Source organism: Halichoerus grypus, chromosome 7, assembly GCF_964656455.1.
Source record: "Halichoerus grypus chromosome 7, mHalGry1.hap1.1, whole genome shotgun sequence".
Lineage (NCBI taxonomy): Eukaryota > Metazoa > Chordata > Mammalia > Carnivora > Phocidae > Halichoerus > Halichoerus grypus.
Genome location: NC_135718.1, coordinates 29,806,320 through 29,828,532, shown reverse-complemented (window position 1 = coordinate 29,828,532; position 22,213 = coordinate 29,806,320). Strand labels below are relative to the sequence as shown.

Sequence of the window (22,213 nt, the reverse complement as noted above, 5' to 3'; positions counted from 1 at the left end):
TAACCATATGGGAAATAGGAGTGGAGCCATTGGGCTTGGGAGAGATGAGTTAGAAACTGAGTTCACCCCCTAAAGCCTTAATTCTCAAAGGGTTGTACCCTACTCAGAGGGTAGACTAGAAAAAAAATTAGGGTTACAGAAAGAATATAAGAAGTTTGTCTGTTTTCACCTGGGTTCTGAGTTAAGGGGAAAAGTTTCCTGAGATTTTGTAGCTACTGTTTTACCCTCATGTGGTTTGTGTTTCATAGTTATACTTACTGAATGGTCCAGAAAACCTCAGACTTAAAAATTGACGTTAATGTAGAACCACTCTTTAGAAGGAACACTTGTAGTCTCGCTGTATGAAATTCCCATAGATAAAGCCCCACTGATGTTGAGCTCACTACCCAAAATTACCAGAAGAAGAAGACGAAAGATCATGCCTTAAGCAAAAGTCAGTGATACAAAACACAGCAGAATTAAATCCTCAAGAATTTCGAAAGTAGAACTGTTAAATAATAAATATTTGATATTATAATAAAAATTAATAAAATAAGCAAATGCCACAATTATAATAAATAAACATTAAAAAATAAAATGGAAATGTTTAAAAATGATTAAAGATAAAAGAAGAAAACAAATATCAGAACAACATCAACACAGCTATTAAAAAAACATAATACCAGGGAGATCAGGGGGAAGCTAGGAGGTAAATATGACTTCTGTGACAAAACCTTAGTCATTAAAATTTAAAAACTGATTGGATAGGATAAGATGCAGAACAGGCAAATTTGGAGAGAAAACTAGTGATGGGGATGGTGGATTCTACCTAAGAGAATAGTTTAAGAATATCTTAAGAGTAAACAGAGATTACCTACAAACCAATGACAGACTGACAACACATTTCTTAACAGTAACAATGAAAGTCAAAATCCATTAAAGGATGGGAGCAGTGTAAAGATATTTCCAGACAAAAACTAAGAGTACATATGGAAGGCATTGTGAAATAAAAGCATTGTACAGTTGTTTAGGAGACATACAAATAATAGTTAACTTTAGATATTTAGATAAGCACTCATGTTAAAACACTAACAGACTAGAAATAAGATTATAGAGCCTTTTGAGCAGTAGAAAAAAAAAAACTTAAAGCAGGAAAATAAGAAAATTATAAAAAGTAGGTAAATGGAAAGGAAGCACAAAATAAAAAGGTAGAAATACTCCCAGATGTATCCATAATTGCAATAAATGTAAATGGACTAAATTTTCGTTAAAAGACTAACATTGACAGAATGGGTAAAGAATGCCCTGTTTAGCTGTATACTTTTTGCAAAGGACAAACCTAAAATATGGTAACACAGGTTGAAAGTAAAGAGACAAGATACCTAATGATACCAATGAAAGTCGCATAGTTATATTCCTTTTAGACAAAAAACACTTTAATACCCCCCCCAATTCAACGATAGAAGGGATTGCTGTATAATGGTAAAAGTAACAATTTACCAGGAAAGTAAAATAATTCTAAATATAAGTATCTATAACATCAAAAAATTACATAAAAATATAAAAAATTAATATACAAAAACAGAGAAACCAGTAAATCCACAAACAGGTATTTTACATATACATCTCAGTGATTAATTAAGCCAACAGATAATAAGGATATGATTTGAACAGTGCTTTAATAAACATGATTTAATGAAGATGCACGTAATACCCATGATTAATTAAGCAGACAGATAATAAGTAAGGATATCACTTGAATAATACTTCAGTACACTTGATTAATGATTACACACACATACAGCACCCCAAAATTTAGTCAGTATACATTATTTTTAGACACAGATGAGAGATTTACCAAAATTGACCATTTACTAGACCATAAAACAAAATCAACAAATTTTGAAGAATTGATCTCATTTTGACCACAATGTAATTAAGTTGGAAATCAATTTAAAAATAAAATATATATATTGGCAGATACTTCTAAGTAACTTAGGAGACGGAAGAAGCATAGAAATAGGTATTTTCATTATCATTTCTTTCCAGGAATCAAAAAGCTTGTGAGATCTAAAAGGGCTTAGACACAATGACCAGTAGCAGTAGCAGTAAACTCATGTAGCAGTAAACTCATGTTAGTGCCCAGATTGTGGTTTTAAAATACTATTTTTCATTAAAATAAATCAGGGCTTCTTGAAAAATGTGGCTAATTCCAGCTCTGGGTAGGCCATAGTAGGACATCTTTTCATAAAAAAAGGAAAAGAAGAAACTGTCAAAGACAACTTGGGGTTATGTAAAAAAAGGCCCTGATGGGGCTGCCATTGGTCAAAGATAGTTTAAGCTTCAAGAAGAATAATTATTGCAGTAGATTGAAACATATTAAGTTAAAATCAGCAGGGGTGCCTGGGTGGCTCAGTTGGTTAAGCGACTGCCTTCGGCTCAGGTCATGATCCCAGGGTCCTGGGATCGAGCCCCACATCTGGGCTCCCTGCTCAGTGGGAAGCCTGCTTCTCCCTCTCCCACTCCCCCTGCTTGTGTTCCCTCTCTCTCTCTCTCTATCTGTGTCAAATAAATAAATAAAATCTTTAAAAAAAAAATCAACAAAATGTTGGTCACCTTTGGAAGATGCCATGGAACCAGTTCATTCAGAAACTGGTAAATAAATAATCAAGTATTCTGTATTACCCATATAAACTGTACCTCAGAGTCACAAAATAGTTGATGAAAGTTTATTATAAAAGAATTTCAGCTAATGAATGCAAAAAGAACAACAACTAGAATGTCATCATTTTGTAAACCCTGATGAAATAGTATGTCTTGGCAGTATTCATCAGAGGTTGCTAAAACCATTGGGTGACAGTCTCATACAAAGCTTTATGGTGAATGGTTCAGGCTGATGGTACGTGAACCCACTGATCAATGTTAACATTACAAAAAGGAGACAATCAGATATTATAGCTTTCCGATGTGATGCAATAGGAAGTTCATAGCACCATTTAAGACATATTCTTGCTATAAAAAAATTAAACCGAAATCCTACCAAGCCTCTAGATCAACCACTACTTTATTAGGAAATACAGAGACTATATATAAGAATTTATTGAACAATACTGCAAGAATGCAATCAGCAAACTCCAGAATATGGGAAATTCTATAGGACAGATAACCCAGTTTCTTTAACAAATGAATGGCAAGATAGGAAAACAAAAACAGATTGACAGGCACTTATAAATTAAAAGACAGTCTGTAGATCTTTTTGGATCCTGATTTTAACAAATCAAGTGTTCAAAAAAGGGGGAGACAGTTGGCAAAATTTGGGCACTGGAAATGTGGTGATATAAGGAATTATTCTCTCCCCATTTTAAGGTGTATATTGGTATTATGATTTTGTTTAAAAAAAAAAAGTCTTAATCTTTTAAAGATAGATACTGAGGTACTTAAGGATGAAATGAAATGATATTTGGGAATGTGTGCACAGATAAAGTGAGGAAACACTGACCATAATTTGAAGCTGAGTGATGGGTATTTGAGAGTCATTATATAAATGTTTTCTCCTTTTAATATGTTTGAAATTTTTTATAATACAAAAGTAATAACAGCAACAACAAAAACTTTAGAATAAAGCTAATTAAGTCACTAACTCAGGGAGTTAATCAAAGAAGAATAGAGTTATCCCAAAGAAAATTGAAGGAAGAAAATAATAAAGATGAGAGCAGAAATTAATGATATGGACGTGTTACAGAGAAGATCCTTTTTCTGTTTATTAACATACATGAATTGATTGTACCTTGCCTCCTTCCCAAAGGAATTTGAGATGACTTTAAAAAGGGACAGAGAAATAAATATTACCAGACATCTGGGATAGATTAATCATTGTGTTTGTACACCCAAGTTAATTCTGTGTCTTCTGGAAAAGAGCAGAAAGGGACATGTTTGCTATCCCTGATAAAGGGTTTATGTTAACTTTGTCCGAGAGACATGCCTTTTCCCCTTCTTTTTCATACATGTGAGATGGGGTAAGATGATAGAGTTACTTACAACTTTGGTTTGCAAAAGTTAGAAAATGTTTTCAGGTAAACATTTCCTGTATCCACCAACTGTGAAAACAGATTTTAAGATTGAATTTTAACTTAGGAAATTTGTGGTGAGTGAAGATACGTGGTTTACTTCTGCTTTCAGAAAAAAATGCCAAGGATTGACTAGTAAATGTGGAGGGACTTTCAGAGTTGGAAGATCATTTTGCAACCATCATAATAAAGATTGGATCGGATTAGAATCATTAGTGGATGCTAAATCTAGGGGGAAATTTTGATGAGGAATAAGATATTAGCATGCTCTTGAAGTGTTACCCCACAGGCTGCTTTTAGTTGCAAGGGAGAAAATACACAGTAATTATTCAGTGGAGAAATTGGACAATACCTTGACCAGGTAATCAAAATAATGGTCACCATCAAAGGACAGATGGGAATCACATGCCTTCAGATGTGATGCCCTGAGAAGGACATATGACCCTCTATGTACTATTCTGAGAATATATAACCTAATATGGCTGAGACTGTATAACCTCAATCTAATCATGAGAAATGTCAGACAAACCTTAAATGAGGGATGTTCTATTAAAAAAAGGGTGGGAGGGGAAGCAGTCTTCCAAAATGTCAATGTCATAAAATACAGTGAAAGGCTGTGGAAACATTCTAGAAGGTAGGAGGCTAAAGAGATGTGGTAACTAAATGCATTACCTGATTCTAAACTGGATCCAGTGTTGGAGAGGGAAATATGCTGTAAAGGACATTACTGGGTCAGCCGACAAATTTGGAATACCTATGTTTGATTTGATAAAAGTATCAATGTTAAATTTGCCAATATTGTTAACTGTATAATATGCCTATTTATAGAAAATATACTCTGAAGTATGTAGGGATAAAGGGCCATAATGTCTGTACTTTGCCCTCAAAAGGTTTAGAAAAAAAATTTGTGTGTGTGTGTGTGTGTGTGTGTGTGTAGAGAGTGGGAACATGCACGATTGCAAATGATAAGCAAATGGGATAAAATTACCAGTAGATAAATACGGGTAAAAGATGTACAGGTGCTCTTTGTAGTATTTTTACTTTTGTAACTTATCTGTGAATTTGAAATTATTTCCAAGTAAAAAGGCAAGATATATGCTGTTGTTATGATGTATCTTAATGAGTTAACAAAGTGATAGTGCTTAATTTGTTCTCAAAGAAGGAATAGTTAACATGCCCGTTAGGCAGTTTCTCTCAAATATCAGATGTCTCAAGTGAGCCATTGGTAAGTATTGAATGAAATCAAGTTCATGGTTGAATTATCCAATGAATGCCTTAAGTGCCAGTATTCTCTGTTGATTGAAGAGGGATCCATATGTTTTATAAGCCAAACATGGACAAACAGCATTAAAATTCTGTTATAAAAACGTAGAAGCCTTATTTGCTTTGTGCTAGTTCACTTACTCATGAAGGTGGAGCGGAGAGGTACTTAGGGGAAGTTACTGATTATTTTCTCTTATTTGAAACCGTAGAAGCAATTGGACAGGTTCTCACATATAATCCTAGAGTTCAGAAGTATAGTATAGAAAAAGATGGTTTGACCTAAAATATTTTAAAGGTGTATGTTAGCAATTAACTGCCCACCATCATAAAAGAAAATAAATTTTTGTCTCTTTTAGATAATATAATTTTGAATGGAATTGCATGCTGATGGCTATTCCAGGATAAGTTGGCTGCAAAATACACCCCAAATAACTGATTCTCTCTCCAGTTAAGAAGCAAAGTGGACCAATAAAAGCATGTGGAATATTGTAAAAAAGTTAAAACTATGTAAAGAGAAAAATAAAACATCAAGTGCTATTAGTTAATACCTGGGTGGGAAATTGTTAAGGTACATTTTAAAAATTGTTTATGACAGGCACGCCTTCTCCCCGTGTTAAAGGCCTTTCGTGCCTACAGTTGCAAAAGAAGTTCACAAAAACACAACAAGGCTTTAAACTGAATTGGCATTATCTTGAAAGTCCACAAGATGGGGATGCTCCTCTGTTTTTGTAGGTCTTTAAGTTATTATGAAAGAACTGTTCTAGCCAGTGGTGTATTGGAGCATCTCCTACTGGCCTGAGAGCTGATTATTAAAATTTTAGGAATTATGCAAACTGATTGTTAAACACAGCCATCATTAAAAATTAAATTACATAGCTTATTAAATGGCATTTATAAAAAGGTAATAGAACTTAAAATTCATCACTTCCTAATTATTTCACTATATTTTACTATGATTTATGTTCTTGAAATTATTTATGAATATTGTACCTTTAGGTTGAAATAATGTATTATGGTGTGTTACTGTGTGTCTTTTTCCCAGCTCTGTTTTCAGTGATGTTACAGTGATAACTTGAAATTAGCTATGGTGGGAATATTTACATCATAGAGTTAGGCAAATCCATAAATCAGGGCTTGATTTATTGTTTATTGCTTGTCTAGATGTAAGGTGATGGAGAAAATGCTAATAATGCAAACTTAAAAGTGTTATGTCTTTAGCTATTACATTGTACATAGCTCAAAAATTTGAGAATATATTTTGCAATTCAAAAATGATTATCCACTTCAGCAACGATGTTATTCACATTGTTGACATCATTGATGTCAATGAAAATATCAGCCAGTACTCTGAATTACATGGTTGCTAAACATTTCCCAGCACTTTGCTGGTCATGGCATAACGGAGTTCGGTGTATTGGTAGGAAGTGGATGGTATACATTTATTATGCTGTTTTTCAGCTTTAGGAAATCATATCATGACATGTGGGCATTAACTAAGAAAAAAGAAAGGTTGAGTTTTAAAAGTCATTAGCTATAGCACAAATAATTTTAAATTTGAAGCCTTTGATTATATGCCTATTATAAAACAGAAATAGAATCATAGAATTTCAGGTTCAAAGAATGCTTAAAATAAATCCAGACCCATATACAGATAGAAATTCTTTCTCTAATGTATCAGTCAGTCATCCACACTATAGAGACAGAGCTCATTACCTGATAATAGTGTTGGAGAGCTCTTAGAGTTCTGTATATTGAGCTAAACTATGTTTTCCTTTAATTTCTACCGGTTGGTTCTGGTACTGACTTCTGAGAAACACAGAAGCATAGAAACAGAGAAGAGAACATTTATTGCTTCTGTAGAGCAGCCAACCCTCAGGTATAAAGGTAGTTTGGATGTTTCCGTTTAGACCTTTTTGGGCAAGAAGTATACCTTTATTTAGTTTCTTTAACCATATTTTGTGCGGTATATGTTCTGAGCTCTCTAAGACTGTGTTGCCTTTCTAAACATCCACATATCTACCTTTGGGTTTATTGACTTTGTAGATGAAGTAAAAGCTTTTAATCATTTTTTGTGCAAATTATACACAAGTCAAGTGTTGGGTTGTTTAATTTTTTTTTAAATCAAAGATCTTTGTATTTACTCATAGTGCTTTCAGCACAGCATTCTGGATTGTAGAAATGGTATTAAATTGTAATTTTATCATTTTTGGTATTAATCATATTGATTTTATGTCAGTTGCAGATTTGATAAGCACTCAGTGTTTATTGTTTATATTCAAATTATTGTTTAAAATGTTGAATTTCAAAGGGCTCTGGGGACACAGATCACCTTTAAATAATCCTAAATTCCCTTTTACCTATTATTTTTTGCTGTGGGTGCTACTAGTTCCATTAAGTAGCCCACATTTTCCATCTTACATGCAGAAGTTCATCATGATGTATATTGTCAGATGCGTTGTTAACTGAGATCAAGACACATGATGTCTGTGGGATCCCCTCCAATGAAATACACTTTAGTACTTCTGTTTTTGAAAAGTAGGCATTTTTGAAAAATCCTGGCATGTCTAAATGTTAAAGTCCTATTCACTCACAATTGGAAAGAAAGAAGATCCATCATGAATTGTGGGTTAGATAATAATGAAGTCATCAGAAGAGAAAAGGAATGAGAGAATTCCTGGGAACACTTGGTGATCAGGGCCATGGTATATACCTGGGCTGAAAAGAAAACAGCCTGTACCATGAGAGCCCAGCTTCTTCAGTGAGAAAGTATTCTGGATCAGGTTAGAATTTAGGGATCTGGAAATAGTTTCTCTCTTATTATCTATTTCCTTTGAAATGTGTGTGGTGAAATCTTAACAATGAGTGCTTCTGAGTGTATAAGGGTGTTTCTTTGCTATGTAGTGCACCTTATTCTCTTTACTGTGGATACACTAATACTTCATAGTATTATTTTGAAGATTAAAGGAACTCAATATGAAGTTGACTGGCACATTTTCTTCTATTTTTCTGATAGTAGATGAAGGTTTATTTAACCATTTGTTAATTTTTTTCCCTTTGTTAATTTTTATTGACCAACCATGGTGGACGTTGTCAAGCAGTTATGTGAATTGTCTCATCACATTTCTTGTTCTCCACTCTTCTTCATCCTGCTTTATTGCTGTTTTTTATTGCTGCTGGAAGAAAAATTTATAGTTGGTCTTTTGATTAAATAGTAAACATCTTCTAGAAGGCAGTCGTGGATTTGTTGTCTCATTTTCTAGCCTACATTCAAGTTATTTTTAAAAATCTTATTTACATGTATACATTTATGTTGAACAAATGAGTTTTTAGGGGTCCTCCTTGCGTATACTTTTCAGTGTAAATTCTGGGCTCTAAGAATAGCGAGTAGTGTTTTATGAATACTTAATAGCTGGTAGTCACTTTTCTAATAATCTTTTAATTTAGCCAAGATAAGGCTACTTGTTAAAAAGGTAGAGAGGACTTGGGATGTAGAGATAAAGGGTTTTGGGAATATGAAGAAAGAGGATATATGGATAAAATTCATGGGCTCATGAGTTATTTTGGAATTTACTTTCCTTAGTTGCTTACCTGATTACATTTATTATTTTATGGCAGGTTTTACTTTCTTTTAACTTGAGGGTTTCTGTAGGATGAATTAGTAGGCCCTCTACCTAGTCTTTAAAAGTCTTTTGGTTCAGTACATTGTAATTAGTCTTTGGTAATTGAATTATTCTCTCTTCTTGCAGATTGAGGTGGTACCATGCAGCAAGCAGCAGAGAGATGCAGAGTTCGAGCCAGAAGGCCTGACATGGCACTTTATATACCTAAAGCTCGAAGGGGTGTAGTGCTGCTCAAGTCAGGTGATGAGGAAAAAAGCTGTGGTCCACCTAGCTCCGTGGTAAAAGAAGAAAAAAAAGAAGATTGTTTCTTGCAAAAGGCGATCTTTAGAGACAAATCTGAGACTCAGAGACTAAGCATTAATCCTGATAAAAAGGAGCACAGTTGTAGAGAAGGAAAGAAATTTTCAACAAAATTAAGAAAAGGCATGTGCCTTCAAGAAAGAAAGAAAGATAGGGTTTGTGTTAAGAGGGGAACTACGGAATCCAAAGAAACATTATCCCAAGGACATCAGCAAAGCATCCCAAATCCTGGGATACCTAGTGTACCTTTACAAAGACATTTTAAACCAAAGGAGGTGGAGTGTTTGGAGGTTGAAACCACAGATGTGACGGGACCTGGGAAGTTGCTTCTATCTCAGTCTTGTTCAGAAATGAGTGAGGCCCGGGTTCTAAACAAACCATTCCAAAATGTGGAATTCTGTGATGTCAGTAGGCATGAATTAAGTGGCAAAACATTTGAAGGCAGAGGTTTAGAAAGCAGAATTGAAACTGATGCCAAGGTTGTGGAGATACTATCCCAGTTTCCTGGAGTTTTTAATTCTGTGTTGAAACCTGAGAGTATGATTGTACCTGTAAAACTGAATTCTGATTCTGGAATTGTACAACAAAGCATGCAAACATCGTGTGGAATGTTGACTCCCAGCAGTGGAGGCATCGCTGCTATTTCTATTCCTGGAAGTCCGGATGGTGTCACTGACCAAACTTGTGTACACTTTGAAGCTGAGAATGTTGGTGATGTAGCCAACAGTACAGATTTCATCTTGGGTCAGAGAGGTACAGATTCCATTCCTGAGACTGTGGATCACATTTTTCATAAAATGACTATAGTCAGCGAATTAGAGAGCGTAAATGGCATTTTTGATCCGACAATGATTAGAGAGTGTGAGGAGAATGACAGCACTGCTGATGACTTATGTATAAAGTATGAACCTTCTGATACAGCTCTCCTTGCTCGTGAAACAGATACAGATAATGAGTCGAAGAGTGTAGGTGACATTACCAGTAAGGCATGTAAGATGGACATTACAGATGTCCTGTCTGATCAGATAACTATGGGCAGCCCTTGTGTAGTTGCAGTTAGGACAGCTGATGAGGCCTGTGGTAACACAGGTAGTTTCTCAAAATATTTAGAAATGAGTGCAGATACAGCCCGTCTTCATGTAAGTAGAAGTGGGAATGACATGGAAAATTTCAGCAATCTGACTGCTTGCTCAGATATTTATGCTGAGAGTATTTCATCTAGTTTCACAGAGTCAACAGGAAGGTTGATAGAGAGCTTGTCAGATTGTGCTTCCTCCTTACCTATAAAGAAGATTGCTGGTAGTAATTGTAACACTTTTTTGGACTCTGAACTCAGTATGTTAAATGGGACAAAAGTACTTTCAGATAGTGCCTTGGGCAATGATCTAGATTGTACTGGTGATATAACAGAGGCATTGCATGAACTAAAAACTGCTGAAGAGTTCAAAACAAAAGAGGAAGATGACTCAGAGAATGTAGAATTTGGTGTATCCTTTCCTGATATAGAGTCTGTATCTATGGAAACATCCATGGAACCGAAAGCAACAGAAATGTCTCGTGTGGAGGGAAGTGCTGCTACTGAGGAGAGCTGGGAGTCTTTGTTTAATGATGATGGTGACTGCCTGGATCCACGTCTTCTACAAGAGGTCTGTTTAGTAGAAGTTGCTCAATGTTTACATAATTTATAGATTTATAGAGCCTGGTATTTTGGGGGTAATTTTGATAGATATTTGTGTACACCCAAACCTTCACTCATATCACATCCAGTCTAAGGGTTCCTGCAATAAACAGGATTGTAGATTGAGAAAAGAATGCCTGGTAGATCTTTACAAAGTAAAACATACCAAATTGAGCTGTATTTATAATAGCCAAGTCCTGAGAGATCTTATTGAATAGATTAAGGATGAATTTAATGGATTCTGGTTATCTGTTGAGGAAATACAGAGGGAAACTTCTTCAAAGGGGATTTTCTGCATTGACAAGATGTATTTTACACAAGCCTATTTGAGGGAGGAGAATAACTTCTTATTATTCATATTTATTGTGTTTTTCCAGGAAATGTTGGAATGTTGTTAGACACTGGAGGGAAGGAAGTAGAGAAGGGAAGGATAAAATAAGGGAAGGTGTGATTGTTTCTTACGTAGTTTATCCTGAGTTAAATTAAAGAATAAATGATTGAGTATATATAGAAAATATGAGTGAATAATGACATGCTGGTTAAGAGTTCATAAATACAAAATGTGGGGTTTGAAGGCATTTTAGAAATTATTTAATCTTTTCATTTTCTTAATTTAGACATTCACTCTCTATCCAGTATTTAAATTCCTAACCACAAATAACAATCATTGGTTTTAAATAGTAGAATCACTTCCCCCTTCATTCCTTATAGTGGGTTCACATAACCTTTGTCTGGAAGGGGAAGAAATAATTTCCCTGTGCAGTCCCCAATTTTATAAATGAGGAAATTGAAGCTTAGTGGTCATACGTTTAGGAAAGGCAGAATCAAGATTTCAGTCTAGTTCTCTCAATCCAGTGTTTATGTTCTTTCTACCAGACCACCTCTTTACCTATAAGATAGTTTTGTTTGAGTGATTCCAGAGAGCCTTTTAAATATGAAGTGATTAGTGCTTTTGTTTCTGAGAATTAAACCAGAAGTACAGAAAAACGATTACATGGATGTGAAGAGACACGTGAGACTGAGGCCATTGGACAGAACTGACTTTCCAATACCAAGCAGTTCCTTGTCATTCTTAGGTGTCTGCACGTGCACCTGCACCACAGTTAGCACTTCTTATGGTCAAGTCGGAAACACTATGTCCTAAACATTCCTTAGAAGGAAATACAGAGCAGAAGGTTATCTGTGAATGGGCATCCATGAACCCCTTGAAATTACATGCAAAATTTTATATGTATGTGCAATTTTTCATCAGATTCTCAAAGGCATTGCTTCCCAAAGTGTCGTCCCTGGACCAGCAGCATGAGTGTCACCTGGGAACTTAACTAGAAATGCAAACTCTTCAGCAAGCTCAGCAGTCTGTATATTTACGTGTTTTCCAGGTGACTCTGATGTACATAAAGTGAGAACCATTGTGTGGTAACTGGAGATGGCTGTCCAACCATAACTAGAAAGAAAAACACTGTTTAGCAGAGGTTTTAGGCCCAAATTAGGTTAAGAAATACAGTAATGTGGGAAGTTAGGTGAATATAGAGAAGTTATTAAGGATCCCAGCATTGGAAGAAGGTCTGAGTGTTGGCAAAGGGATTACCTGAGGGGTAGAGAGCATGGTTATGCATAGGAGAGAAGGAATAGCTTCCTGAGAAAAAAGGCATGGCACACAGAGCCTTTTATGCGATGGTACCCAGTAAATATGTATTGAACGGATGTAGGTGATAGAGCAGAGTTGGAGCTCTGTGCTTTTTTAGGGTGGACTCCAGGGGCTTTCAAAATTTCATTGCTGCTGGAACTTGGATTCTCTATGGTGGTCGGTTAGGAATATGGCTTCTCTAACGGGGGAGGAGGGTTCATGTGTGCAACTCTGTTTTTCAGGTCTTAACGCCTTTTAGAATAGGTGCAGAAGAATGTAGGCAATCACTCAGTGTTTTGAGGAGCATAGTAATGTAGCCAAAGAGGACACTTGCATGACCTAAAGCTAGGAATGGCTAGAAAATGGAGTATGTAATGTTTTAAGCTGAAGACAGCCAGTGCTTGGGTGTTGTGTTTGGATATCACATACTGGGTTGGTGCTTGCCAGGGGGTGGGGTCTGTGTTGAGGTATAAGGGGTGATGAGAGCAAGAAGGAAGGAAATGGATTGAGAATGCAAGTAGTGGATCCAACTCCAAAGTATGGTCTCCTGTGCTTTGAGTTTTAGGAGATGTAATAATAATATTAAAAGATGTCACAAATCCAGTAACATTAATAGCCCTCTGGTGACTATTACTCTTAATTTATTATTTATATTGCTCCAAACATACTTTATTAAAGGCTAAACCGAATGTCTGCCTATCTTGAAAACTTTCCAGCCAATGATTTTTGGCTCTTTTCCCAGCGGGTCTTTTTCTTTGTTGACAGTGGCTACACGTGGAGGTATGTCTATACTTCTAGTAGGCAGGGACGTATGCTGTAGAGCAGGGTGTGACAGCCATTGGCATGTGAAGCAGTTTCCTCCACATTTGAACTTCTAATACTGCCTGAGTGGTTAGAGAGCATAGATAGGTCATTACTGAATTCCTGGAACTGCAGTTCTTGATGAGTTTCTAAAGATCACACTTAATCTCCTAAAGGCATGGTTTGGGATGCCCAGAAATTTAAGTTGGTAATTGATAAAGAAAAAGATGTTGGCCTGACTTCTTCTAACCCTCTGAGATCTTGGTACAAGAACACAGGAATTATTGTTGTCTAGATAAAACTTCCATAGCCCCTGCTGCCTCCTGTAGTGATCTGCAAATCTCTTGATTGGTAGGAGGGTTAGTAAGATACCAGCAACGTAACACTGATGCTGAAAGACTGTGGCATCTGGTCCCTTCACTGGCCATTTGACACTGGTCATTTGACACTGGTAATTTCTGGCCTTGATTTAGGTAGGAGTCTCCTTTTGTTACAGAAGACTACTAACGATGTTACAACCATGGAAAAGAGAAAAGGAACATGAGCCATCCCATACTGTCTTCCTTTGTGTGTACTGACTCAACATTTATGTGCTCTCTTCCTATATAGACCTTTGCAAAAATGCTGTGGTTAAGTAGGAAACCCAAAAGCGAAAGGAAAACTTCAAAATCCAATCACTAAAAGCAAATTATATGAAGTATGAAGGGAGGAAAGTCCTTCATATCCCATCCCCTAGGGACTTCATTAATAGTTGGTACTTCACTTTGCAGTTAAATGGAAAGATTGAGTACTTAGAGTTTGATAAACTATAAATTTGTAAATAGCTAGATATATATGGTTATTATCACTTCCATTTGAAAGGCACCGTGTTACATGCCAGCTTTTTTCTCAGCTTAGTTATCTAGAGTTCCTTTTATTTGGAGAGACAGGATGTAACCGTGTAGATAGTCAAGTAACAGTCTGAAGGATAATTAATAAAAAACCACCATATAAGAGATGTCCTAAATTTGATTGTCTGATGGGTGATCTAGACAGTGGCTTCAACAAAGGATGAGATCCCTGAGGGCTAAACTGGTTGACACTGTTTCATGTTATTGAGGCCATAGAATTAAACAAGATTTGAAGCCCCACTTCAGAGATTGTTGTATGTTCCCAATTTCTACTTTCTTTTTCTATTTCTTAAAGTTGATAGATTTTTGTTTTTTGAGTAGTTTTAGGTTTACAGAAAAAAAAACTGAAAAGTTCGGGGTTCCCATATAACTCCTTCACTGTTTTATTACTATTTTAATTTTTATTTTCACAGTACCTTTTATTATTGGTTGCAACTCATTTTAATAGACTTAATATTTTTATTAAAATGTCTGAATTAATATGTTATTGACTGCCTAAGTGAGGATTCCAGATGCCATATATTTGAATGTAGTCACTTGGGACATCCAGTGAAGAATCTGATTGAATTATGTACTCTGTTTTTTGACTAGATGACTAGATGTCTGGTTCATACAGAAAGAGGGAACATTAAGGGGATACCATTGCTCACAGTTTGCTCATTTCTAAGCCAGACGTCTCCTAAAATGAAAAATCTCCCATCTGAGCTCCATTAGGTTTGTTGCATAATATTATTTTCCTCTTAATCTGCATTCACACCAATAGCATATTAATTTCTGATGCTTTTTCAGAACTAAAGAGAGGTAAACAGTTCTAAGCCTTTATTATCGGTACAAGGAGGCATTCTTGTCTGAAGCTTCAGAGATTCCTGGTGTGCCTTACTCTGTCCCTGGCGGTGCTTTTGCTTTAGAGAGCTCCATGAGATGCGGTATGTGGGGTATAGTGGGGGCAGATGGGGTAGGAGTAGTGGTATAACTCATAACATTTATTCAGTAGCAGGGAGGGGAAAATGGTAGGGTTGGCAAAGAGAACCAGAGTGTACACTCTACCCCAGTCAGGAGAAAAACATACTAAGAGCTGTATCCCAAAATTAAAAATTCATTTGTGTTAAAAAGTTTGGTTAAAGATAGAAACATACCTTTAGGAGAATTAAACTCATCTACACTTTGATTTGAATTAATGTAATCATTTGTATTAGAAATTTCTTGTAGGGCACGTTGGATACTCTGTTGCTGGGCTTTGGGGAGGGAGTGTTAGAAAGGAAAAGAGGGACCCAGCTATAGGCCTGACTCCTGAAGTGGGTAGCCAACAGTCAAAATATATTTAAATTCAGACTGTTTTATGTTATGAATTTGGGGTTGGGGTGTGAGGAGGTATAAATTTGCAATAAAGCCTTTGGGACATTAGGGACCGAGGGAAATTAATGCTAGTCAGCAACTTGTACAGATCTTTTGTGTGAATTGACCAAAAACTGAGATTGTTGAGGAAAAGCCAAGAGGATACCTAGACATACTGGATCCTAGGCTTAATGCACGAAGACTGTGTTTCTGATCCTTCACATGATGGGTCGTGCTATTATATTGCCTGCCCAGGACAAGACTGACTCATTTCTTTTTTTTTAAGATTTCATTTATTTGACAGAGAGAGACACAGCAGGGGGAGTGGGAGAGGGAGAAGCAGGCTTCCCGTGGAGCAGGGAACCCAGTGCGGGCTCAATCCCAGGACCCTGGGATCATGACCAAAGGCAGACGCTTAATGACTGAGCCACCCAGGTGCCCCAAGACTGACTCATTTCTTAAAGCAGTGGGTCTGAGTCTGCAGTTTGAAGGTCAGAAGTACATACGTGTTGCCTGATGGGGACAGATAGGCAAGGGCTAATACTCTATAAAGTAATAAAGAAAAAAATTTTTTCTGGGAGAACTGGCATAGATTGATGTAGGATCTTAGGTAGCTGAAAGCATAATTAGGGACTAGAGAAACTAAGCAAGAAGTGGAATGGCAGTAAATGCTAAGTTTATCTGTTTTGCAGTGTTTCTTAGGTCTTGTGGGCAGCCATTGTCACTGATTATCATAGCAGTACCTGAGTCAAGCTATCAGGAGTAGTTTGGAAGATTCAAACCTATAGCAGTCTCCTATTCTTGGGTGGTCTGGTCTTAGTCTTTCTACTTCATTATTGGCATCTCTCCGTCTAGTCTTTCCAATCATGCTGGGAAGAGGAGGAAATAGAGATGTTCTCCCTGCCTTCTTAGTGCTTCTCTTGACTATAAATTAAATCTGTTCGGTGGATCTTTTTAACATCTTGTCAAGGATGCCAACATCAGTCTGCCATGTTAACTTAACGTACTGCCTGAATAGGAATCAGGTCCATGTTGGTTCAGGATGTTCACTTGGTTTTTGCCCATATATTCATGGGTCATACATTACCATCCATGGGAGAGAACTAGAGCTCTCAAGTTTATCCTCTGGCACTGGGGTCAGTAAATGATCATCTGAACCAGTTGTTGGGCACCATACGTGTCTCCTTGTTACAGCTTTTTTCTTATTTCCATTTGCCCTTTTCCTTTTCTGCTTCCTTGTTCATTCTCCACCCCCCCCCCCTTTAATTATGCCTAATCCAAAGCTATGGCCATGGCTTTCTCCAACTGAGGATAATCAGAGGTATTGAGATACTGCTTATACCTATTCTAGAGAAACCTATAAATGGCACCTTACAGGGCATTCTATCCATTCTTGTTACAAATTTTATGAAGCCAAAGTTTGCCTTTCCGGCTTTGGTTTCCTGGTAAGGTCAGTGGGGGCGTAGCCTAGATATAGTAGATAATTTTATTTGTGGGTAGGGAATTCCACTGGGGACATTATCTCCTCTTATACTTACTATATAGGATGTTAGAGTTTAAAAGTCAAGTTTTCCTTCTGTTGAAAAGGACATAAGTCCAGAATAGTACAAAAGAGGGCTAGAAGCTATCATTTATGTTGCATAGCATACAGATATTTATGCTGTAATACTTTATTGGTATTACCTTTTTAGGGAACTCCTTTTGGATTTTTTTTAATTTGGGTCATGAGAAATTTGAAAAAACTTGAAATACTTTTTTTTTTTTTTTTTAAATAGTGTTATTTCCCTGTCTGCCAAAGATGAGATGTTAAATGGGTAAAACATTTTAATTCTAGCTTTTGGTTTATTCACAGTACCATAGACCGACGTGAAAAATTCTTGGCTGTTACCCTCAACTTTCTGTGATACTGGCATACCTTAGATAGAATTAAATCCAGATAGTTCAAAAACCTTTTTTTTTGTTGTTGTTTTTTATAGCTTTAACCTGTTCAACCAAATCTTTTAATTTATCAAGGTTTATAGGAAATAATGACATTTTAAATTGATTTTCTTCAACAGAAAGTGAGTTAATAAGCAGTTATGTAGCCACAAGATATAAGGGGAAGAGAAAAATAGAAACAAAGAACTTGAATAAACTAACCTGTGTAATTGAGAATTGATTGTATGGGTTAATTCTGTAAGTAATGTTATCATGTTATACCACCAACTAGTGGTCAAGTCTTTGTTGTCTTTGTCCCTGTAACTTGATGCCCCTGTGTTTAAATTTACAGATACACCTATAGTTTAAAGTGGTTTATTATGTTTAATACAACTTTATTACATATGGAAATTCAAGTTCTTTTTGTAATGGATGCTGAACATACATTAAATGTTGGGTGGGTGGTTAGGCGATCAGGATGAGGTTGGAGGAAGAGACAGGTCCAGCTCTAATATAAGGTGTTGTGTAATGAGTATTTCAAAAGTAGTGCACATGAGGTAAATGCTGTAGAAGGGTAGAGGGAGATCAGATTATATGTGCTTTGGGGTACTTAGGGGAGGAATCATAGAAGAGGTGGTATTTGAGTATGTCCTTGGAGAATGGTGTGATATATTTTGAGATGTGCAAACTGACAGATGTTAGCACTTGCAAAATAATAAGACCAAAGCAATAGGCAGGAGGAAGTAAGATGTGTTTAGGCATAGTGAATATTACTCTTTGGTTGGAATGCAGCATATTTTAAGGGATGACATGAGATAAAGCTAGAAAGGTATATTAGTATACTGTTGCTGCCGTAATAAATTACCACAAACTAGTGTCTTAAAACAACACAAATTTATTATCTTATAGTTCTGGAGGTCAGAAGTCTAAAATGGGTCTTACTGGGCTAATTAATTAAGGTGTTGGCAGGGCTGTATTCCTTTCTAGAGGCTCTTGGGGAGAACCTATTCTCTTGCCTTTTCAGCTTCTAGAGGCTGCCCACGTTCTTTGGCTCATGGCCCCTTCCATTTCAAAGTCAGCAATGGTCAGTTGAGTCTTTCTAATATCATCACTCTGACTCACTGTCTCTTTTCCTCTGAGTTCTTCTGCTTTTAAGGACCCTTGTGATTATAACTGAGTCCACCCAGATAATCCAGGATAATCTCCTGAATTTAAAGTCAGCTGATTAGCAACCTTAATTCCATCCGCTACCTCAGTTCTCCTTTGCCATGTACCATAAAGGAATTAGGACATGGATATCTTTGAGAGGCTCTTATTCTGCCTACCACAGGTAGGTTGGGGCCAAATTATGGGAGCTTTAAGTACAGCCACTGAAGATTTTTGATCAAAGGAATGACATGGTCACAGCAGTGTTTTGGAAAGTTTAATTTATGCTCTGTATGCTATCTAGAATATACAACTAGAAAGAAATCAGCAACCTTGTATTATCTTTTAAGTTTTGCCATTGATCTTCCCTCCCTCCCTCCTTCCTTTTCTCTTTTTGCCCTTCCCTTCCATCTTCCTAGAATAGCTTATATCCATAAATCCTTAACCAGAGAAAATTAGTTGTCCTGAACATTAATACAGCACTGTTTCTGATTGTGTTCACTGAAAGACCTTTTCATCATGTTATGGAAGGAATACTAGACTAGCAATCAGGAGACCTGAGTTATGATTCAAACTCTGTCAGTAACTTGATTTGTAATCTTAAGGATATCCTTTAGTCTCTCGGTGATGCAATCCTCCATCTTTGTAATCAGGATAATAATAGCAGCCATCTGACATGCTCATCTGACAGAGATATAAATATAACTTTATTCCAAAATAATGTAGCATATTTTTGTTTTTTGTCTGTAGAGAGTAACTGGCTGGTAACTTCATAACTTTTTGTTTTTCTTTTTGTATCTTGAAGAACCAAGGATCAAACAAAAAACAACAAAAAATAAAAAGCTCGATGATCCATGCCTAATTGACCTAATTTGGCCACCCTTTTTTTCTCTACAAAAAGGGATCAAGGCAATTAAGTCATAGCAAGTCAGGTACTGTTTTACAGACTTGTTTTCAAGACCAGACTACCAGGCTATAAGAGTCTTAAAACTAACCTCACTTTGGGGAGGATAATTTAGCTGAATGGTTTTGTGGAAGCTGGTTATGCCTATGAAGGAAAACTCAGATTTCACTTAAGCGTTATAAATAAACAAGACAGACCATTGGTAAAAAAAAAAAAATCCTAAAATGTTTGTGATTCATAACTCAAAATTATTTGCTCTGAGTTATTTGCAAACTTTCCCTTGGTCTAATAGATCAGAATGAATCAAATTCAAAACCTCTCCCCTCTGTTGCTCTATCAAACATTTCTTAGTCATCAGAAAGAAAAATACATATATAGGTCTTACAATATGAAAGTTTCACATTGACAGTATAACAGATATTGCTTCAGTATATGTGACTCAGAGTAAATGTTTCAATTGTCTATAATAGAAATATGATGCAAGCTACAAATAGGAACCATGTATATAATTAAAAATTTTCTAGTAGCCACATTAAGAAAAAAAGAAACAGGTGAAATGTATAATGTATCCAGAATATCATTTCAACATGTGTAATCAGTATAAGAAATTATTAATGATTTTTTTGTATTGTCTTTGAAATCTGATGTGTATTTTATGCATAAAACACATCTCAATTTAGATTAGCCATAGTTTTCAAGTACTCAGTAGCCACATGTGGCTGGCGACTACTATGTTGGACAGTGCGGGTCTGCTGCAGGTGTATCTATATAATTGGTGCGTGAAATCTTACAACCTCTCCTTAAAGCTGTGTGTATTGCCTTATCTAATCCCACTGTGACAGCGGCCCCACCTGCTCACTTCCCTTCACAGTCTTGCTCTGATCCTCGCTTCATTCCGTATTGTTCTCTTTTAGACATTTCCTTCTTCAGAGTCACAAACTCTCCTCTCCTTTACTGTCAAGGCTCCCTGTCATGTTTGACTGAGATTCTCAGGAGAGAAAGTGCCATTAACAGTATGGCCTCCTACCTACCACCATACCTCCACAAAAAATGTTACTAGTGGATATGTAAACTGATCTCACCAAAATCCGTACTGTGGGGAAATGAAATGAAATTCTTCCTCCTTGGAAAAGTTAGGAATCCCTGATAAACAGTGGTGTCTGATAGGAAAAACTAGTCAGGAGTATCTAATTTGCAGGCTTTAGATCTATTGTTATGAAATGTAGAATAAGAATTGTGTGTTTTGCTATTATTAATACTTTGCATTTAACCAGTCCCAGAAGCCAAAACACTTAATAGTTTCCTTAGAAATGGGATGTAAGTATATAAGTTCAATTTTGCTGAGTAGGTTAGAGCAAAGGACCATGATCAAATGTTCCTGGCAGGCCATTCTGCCTCTCTTTATTTTATTTTTTTTAAGATTTTATTTATTTGTTTGACAGAGAGAGCACAAGCAGGGGGAGCTACAGGCAGAGGGAGAGGGAGAGGGAGAAGCTGGCTTCCCACTGAGCAGGGAGCCTGACACAGGGCTCCATCCCAGGACCCTGGGGTCATGACCTGAGCCGAAGGCAGATGTTTAACCAACTGAGCCACCCAGACGCCCCTTTCCTTCCCCTCTTACGTAATCAGTTCTTAGGGTTTATAATTCCAAGGCATTTTGTAGTCATGCATTGTTTATGTCTCACAATGCATTATTTAGCCCCAATTTATAAATGCACAGACATGCAGTGATTTGTTTCGGTTTTTGCAAAGTAACTCAAAAAGTCAATGCCGGAAGTCCAAAAATGAAATTAAGGAAACAGTTCCATTTACAATTGTATTTAAAAACTATTTAGGAATAAATTTAACAAAAGAGGTATGAAACTTGTGCTCCAGAAACTACAAAACATTGTTGGAAGAAATTAAAGAAGACCTAAATAAATGGAAAGATATCCCATGTTCATCTTTTCTTTTTATTATTGAGATACTTCTCAAATTGATTTACATATTCAGCAAATCCCAGCTGCCCTTTTCTTTTTTTCTTTCTTTTTTTTTTGGCAGAAATTGACAGGCTGATCCTCAAATTTATATGGAAATCCAAGGGACCAGGATAGCCAAAATGATTTTGAAAAAGCAGGACAAAATAGGAAGACCTAAAACTTTCTCATTTCAAAACCTGTTATAAAACTACAGTAATCAAGACAGTGTGGCACTGACGTAAGGATGGACTTGGAAATGACTGCAGACCTTCCTTGTCTCGGGGACAGTTATTTTAAACTGACAGACCAGCCCACTTTAGGCTTTTAAGAATTTAAGTTTAGCTGATTTCTTCTTGCCAGCTTTTGTAGTGCCCACTTCTTTGACCATGATCAGCCAATGGCAAAACAGTTTCTGTGTTCTGTTTGTCTTTGGAGGGACTTGTCACTCTTGGGATTTCAGTTTTTTTGGTTGTCTCCCATACTCAGCCATCTGGTGAATTCAAGAAAAGTTACTATTTTATGGATCACCTAATCTTTTCTCATTGTTATGGTGGAAGGAATAATTCTCTTCCTGCTTTCTACATCCTAAGCAGAGTGGAAATAACATGGCGCTTGGCCTGTGATAGATTCAGCACTCAGTTAAAATTTAAGTTGGTTGAATTCATTGAATACTTAGGTATTATATAAGTATAATACTTAGTGTGCTGAGCACTTACAAACCATTTACT

The 22,213-nt window shown here is 36.4% G+C and overlaps 1 protein-coding gene across 5 annotated transcripts in view; it reads left to right on the top strand.

Annotated features, from left to right (window-relative positions):
- R3HCC1L (R3H domain and coiled-coil containing 1 like) overlaps window positions 1–22,213 on the top strand; it is an 85,284-nt gene that overhangs the window by 44,570 nt on the left and 18,501 nt on the right. For 4 of the 5 annotated variants that reach the window (XM_036080661.2, XM_078077271.1, XM_078077272.1 and 1 more), the window contains one exon: window positions 9,056–10,875. In XM_036080661.2, the coding sequence (XP_035936554.2) occupies window positions 9,070–10,875 (1,806 nt within the window). In that variant the 5' untranslated portion in view covers window positions 9,056–9,069. The remainder of the gene's footprint in view (window positions 1–9,055; window positions 10,876–22,213) is intronic. The other variant, XM_078077273.1, reaches the window with a different exon arrangement.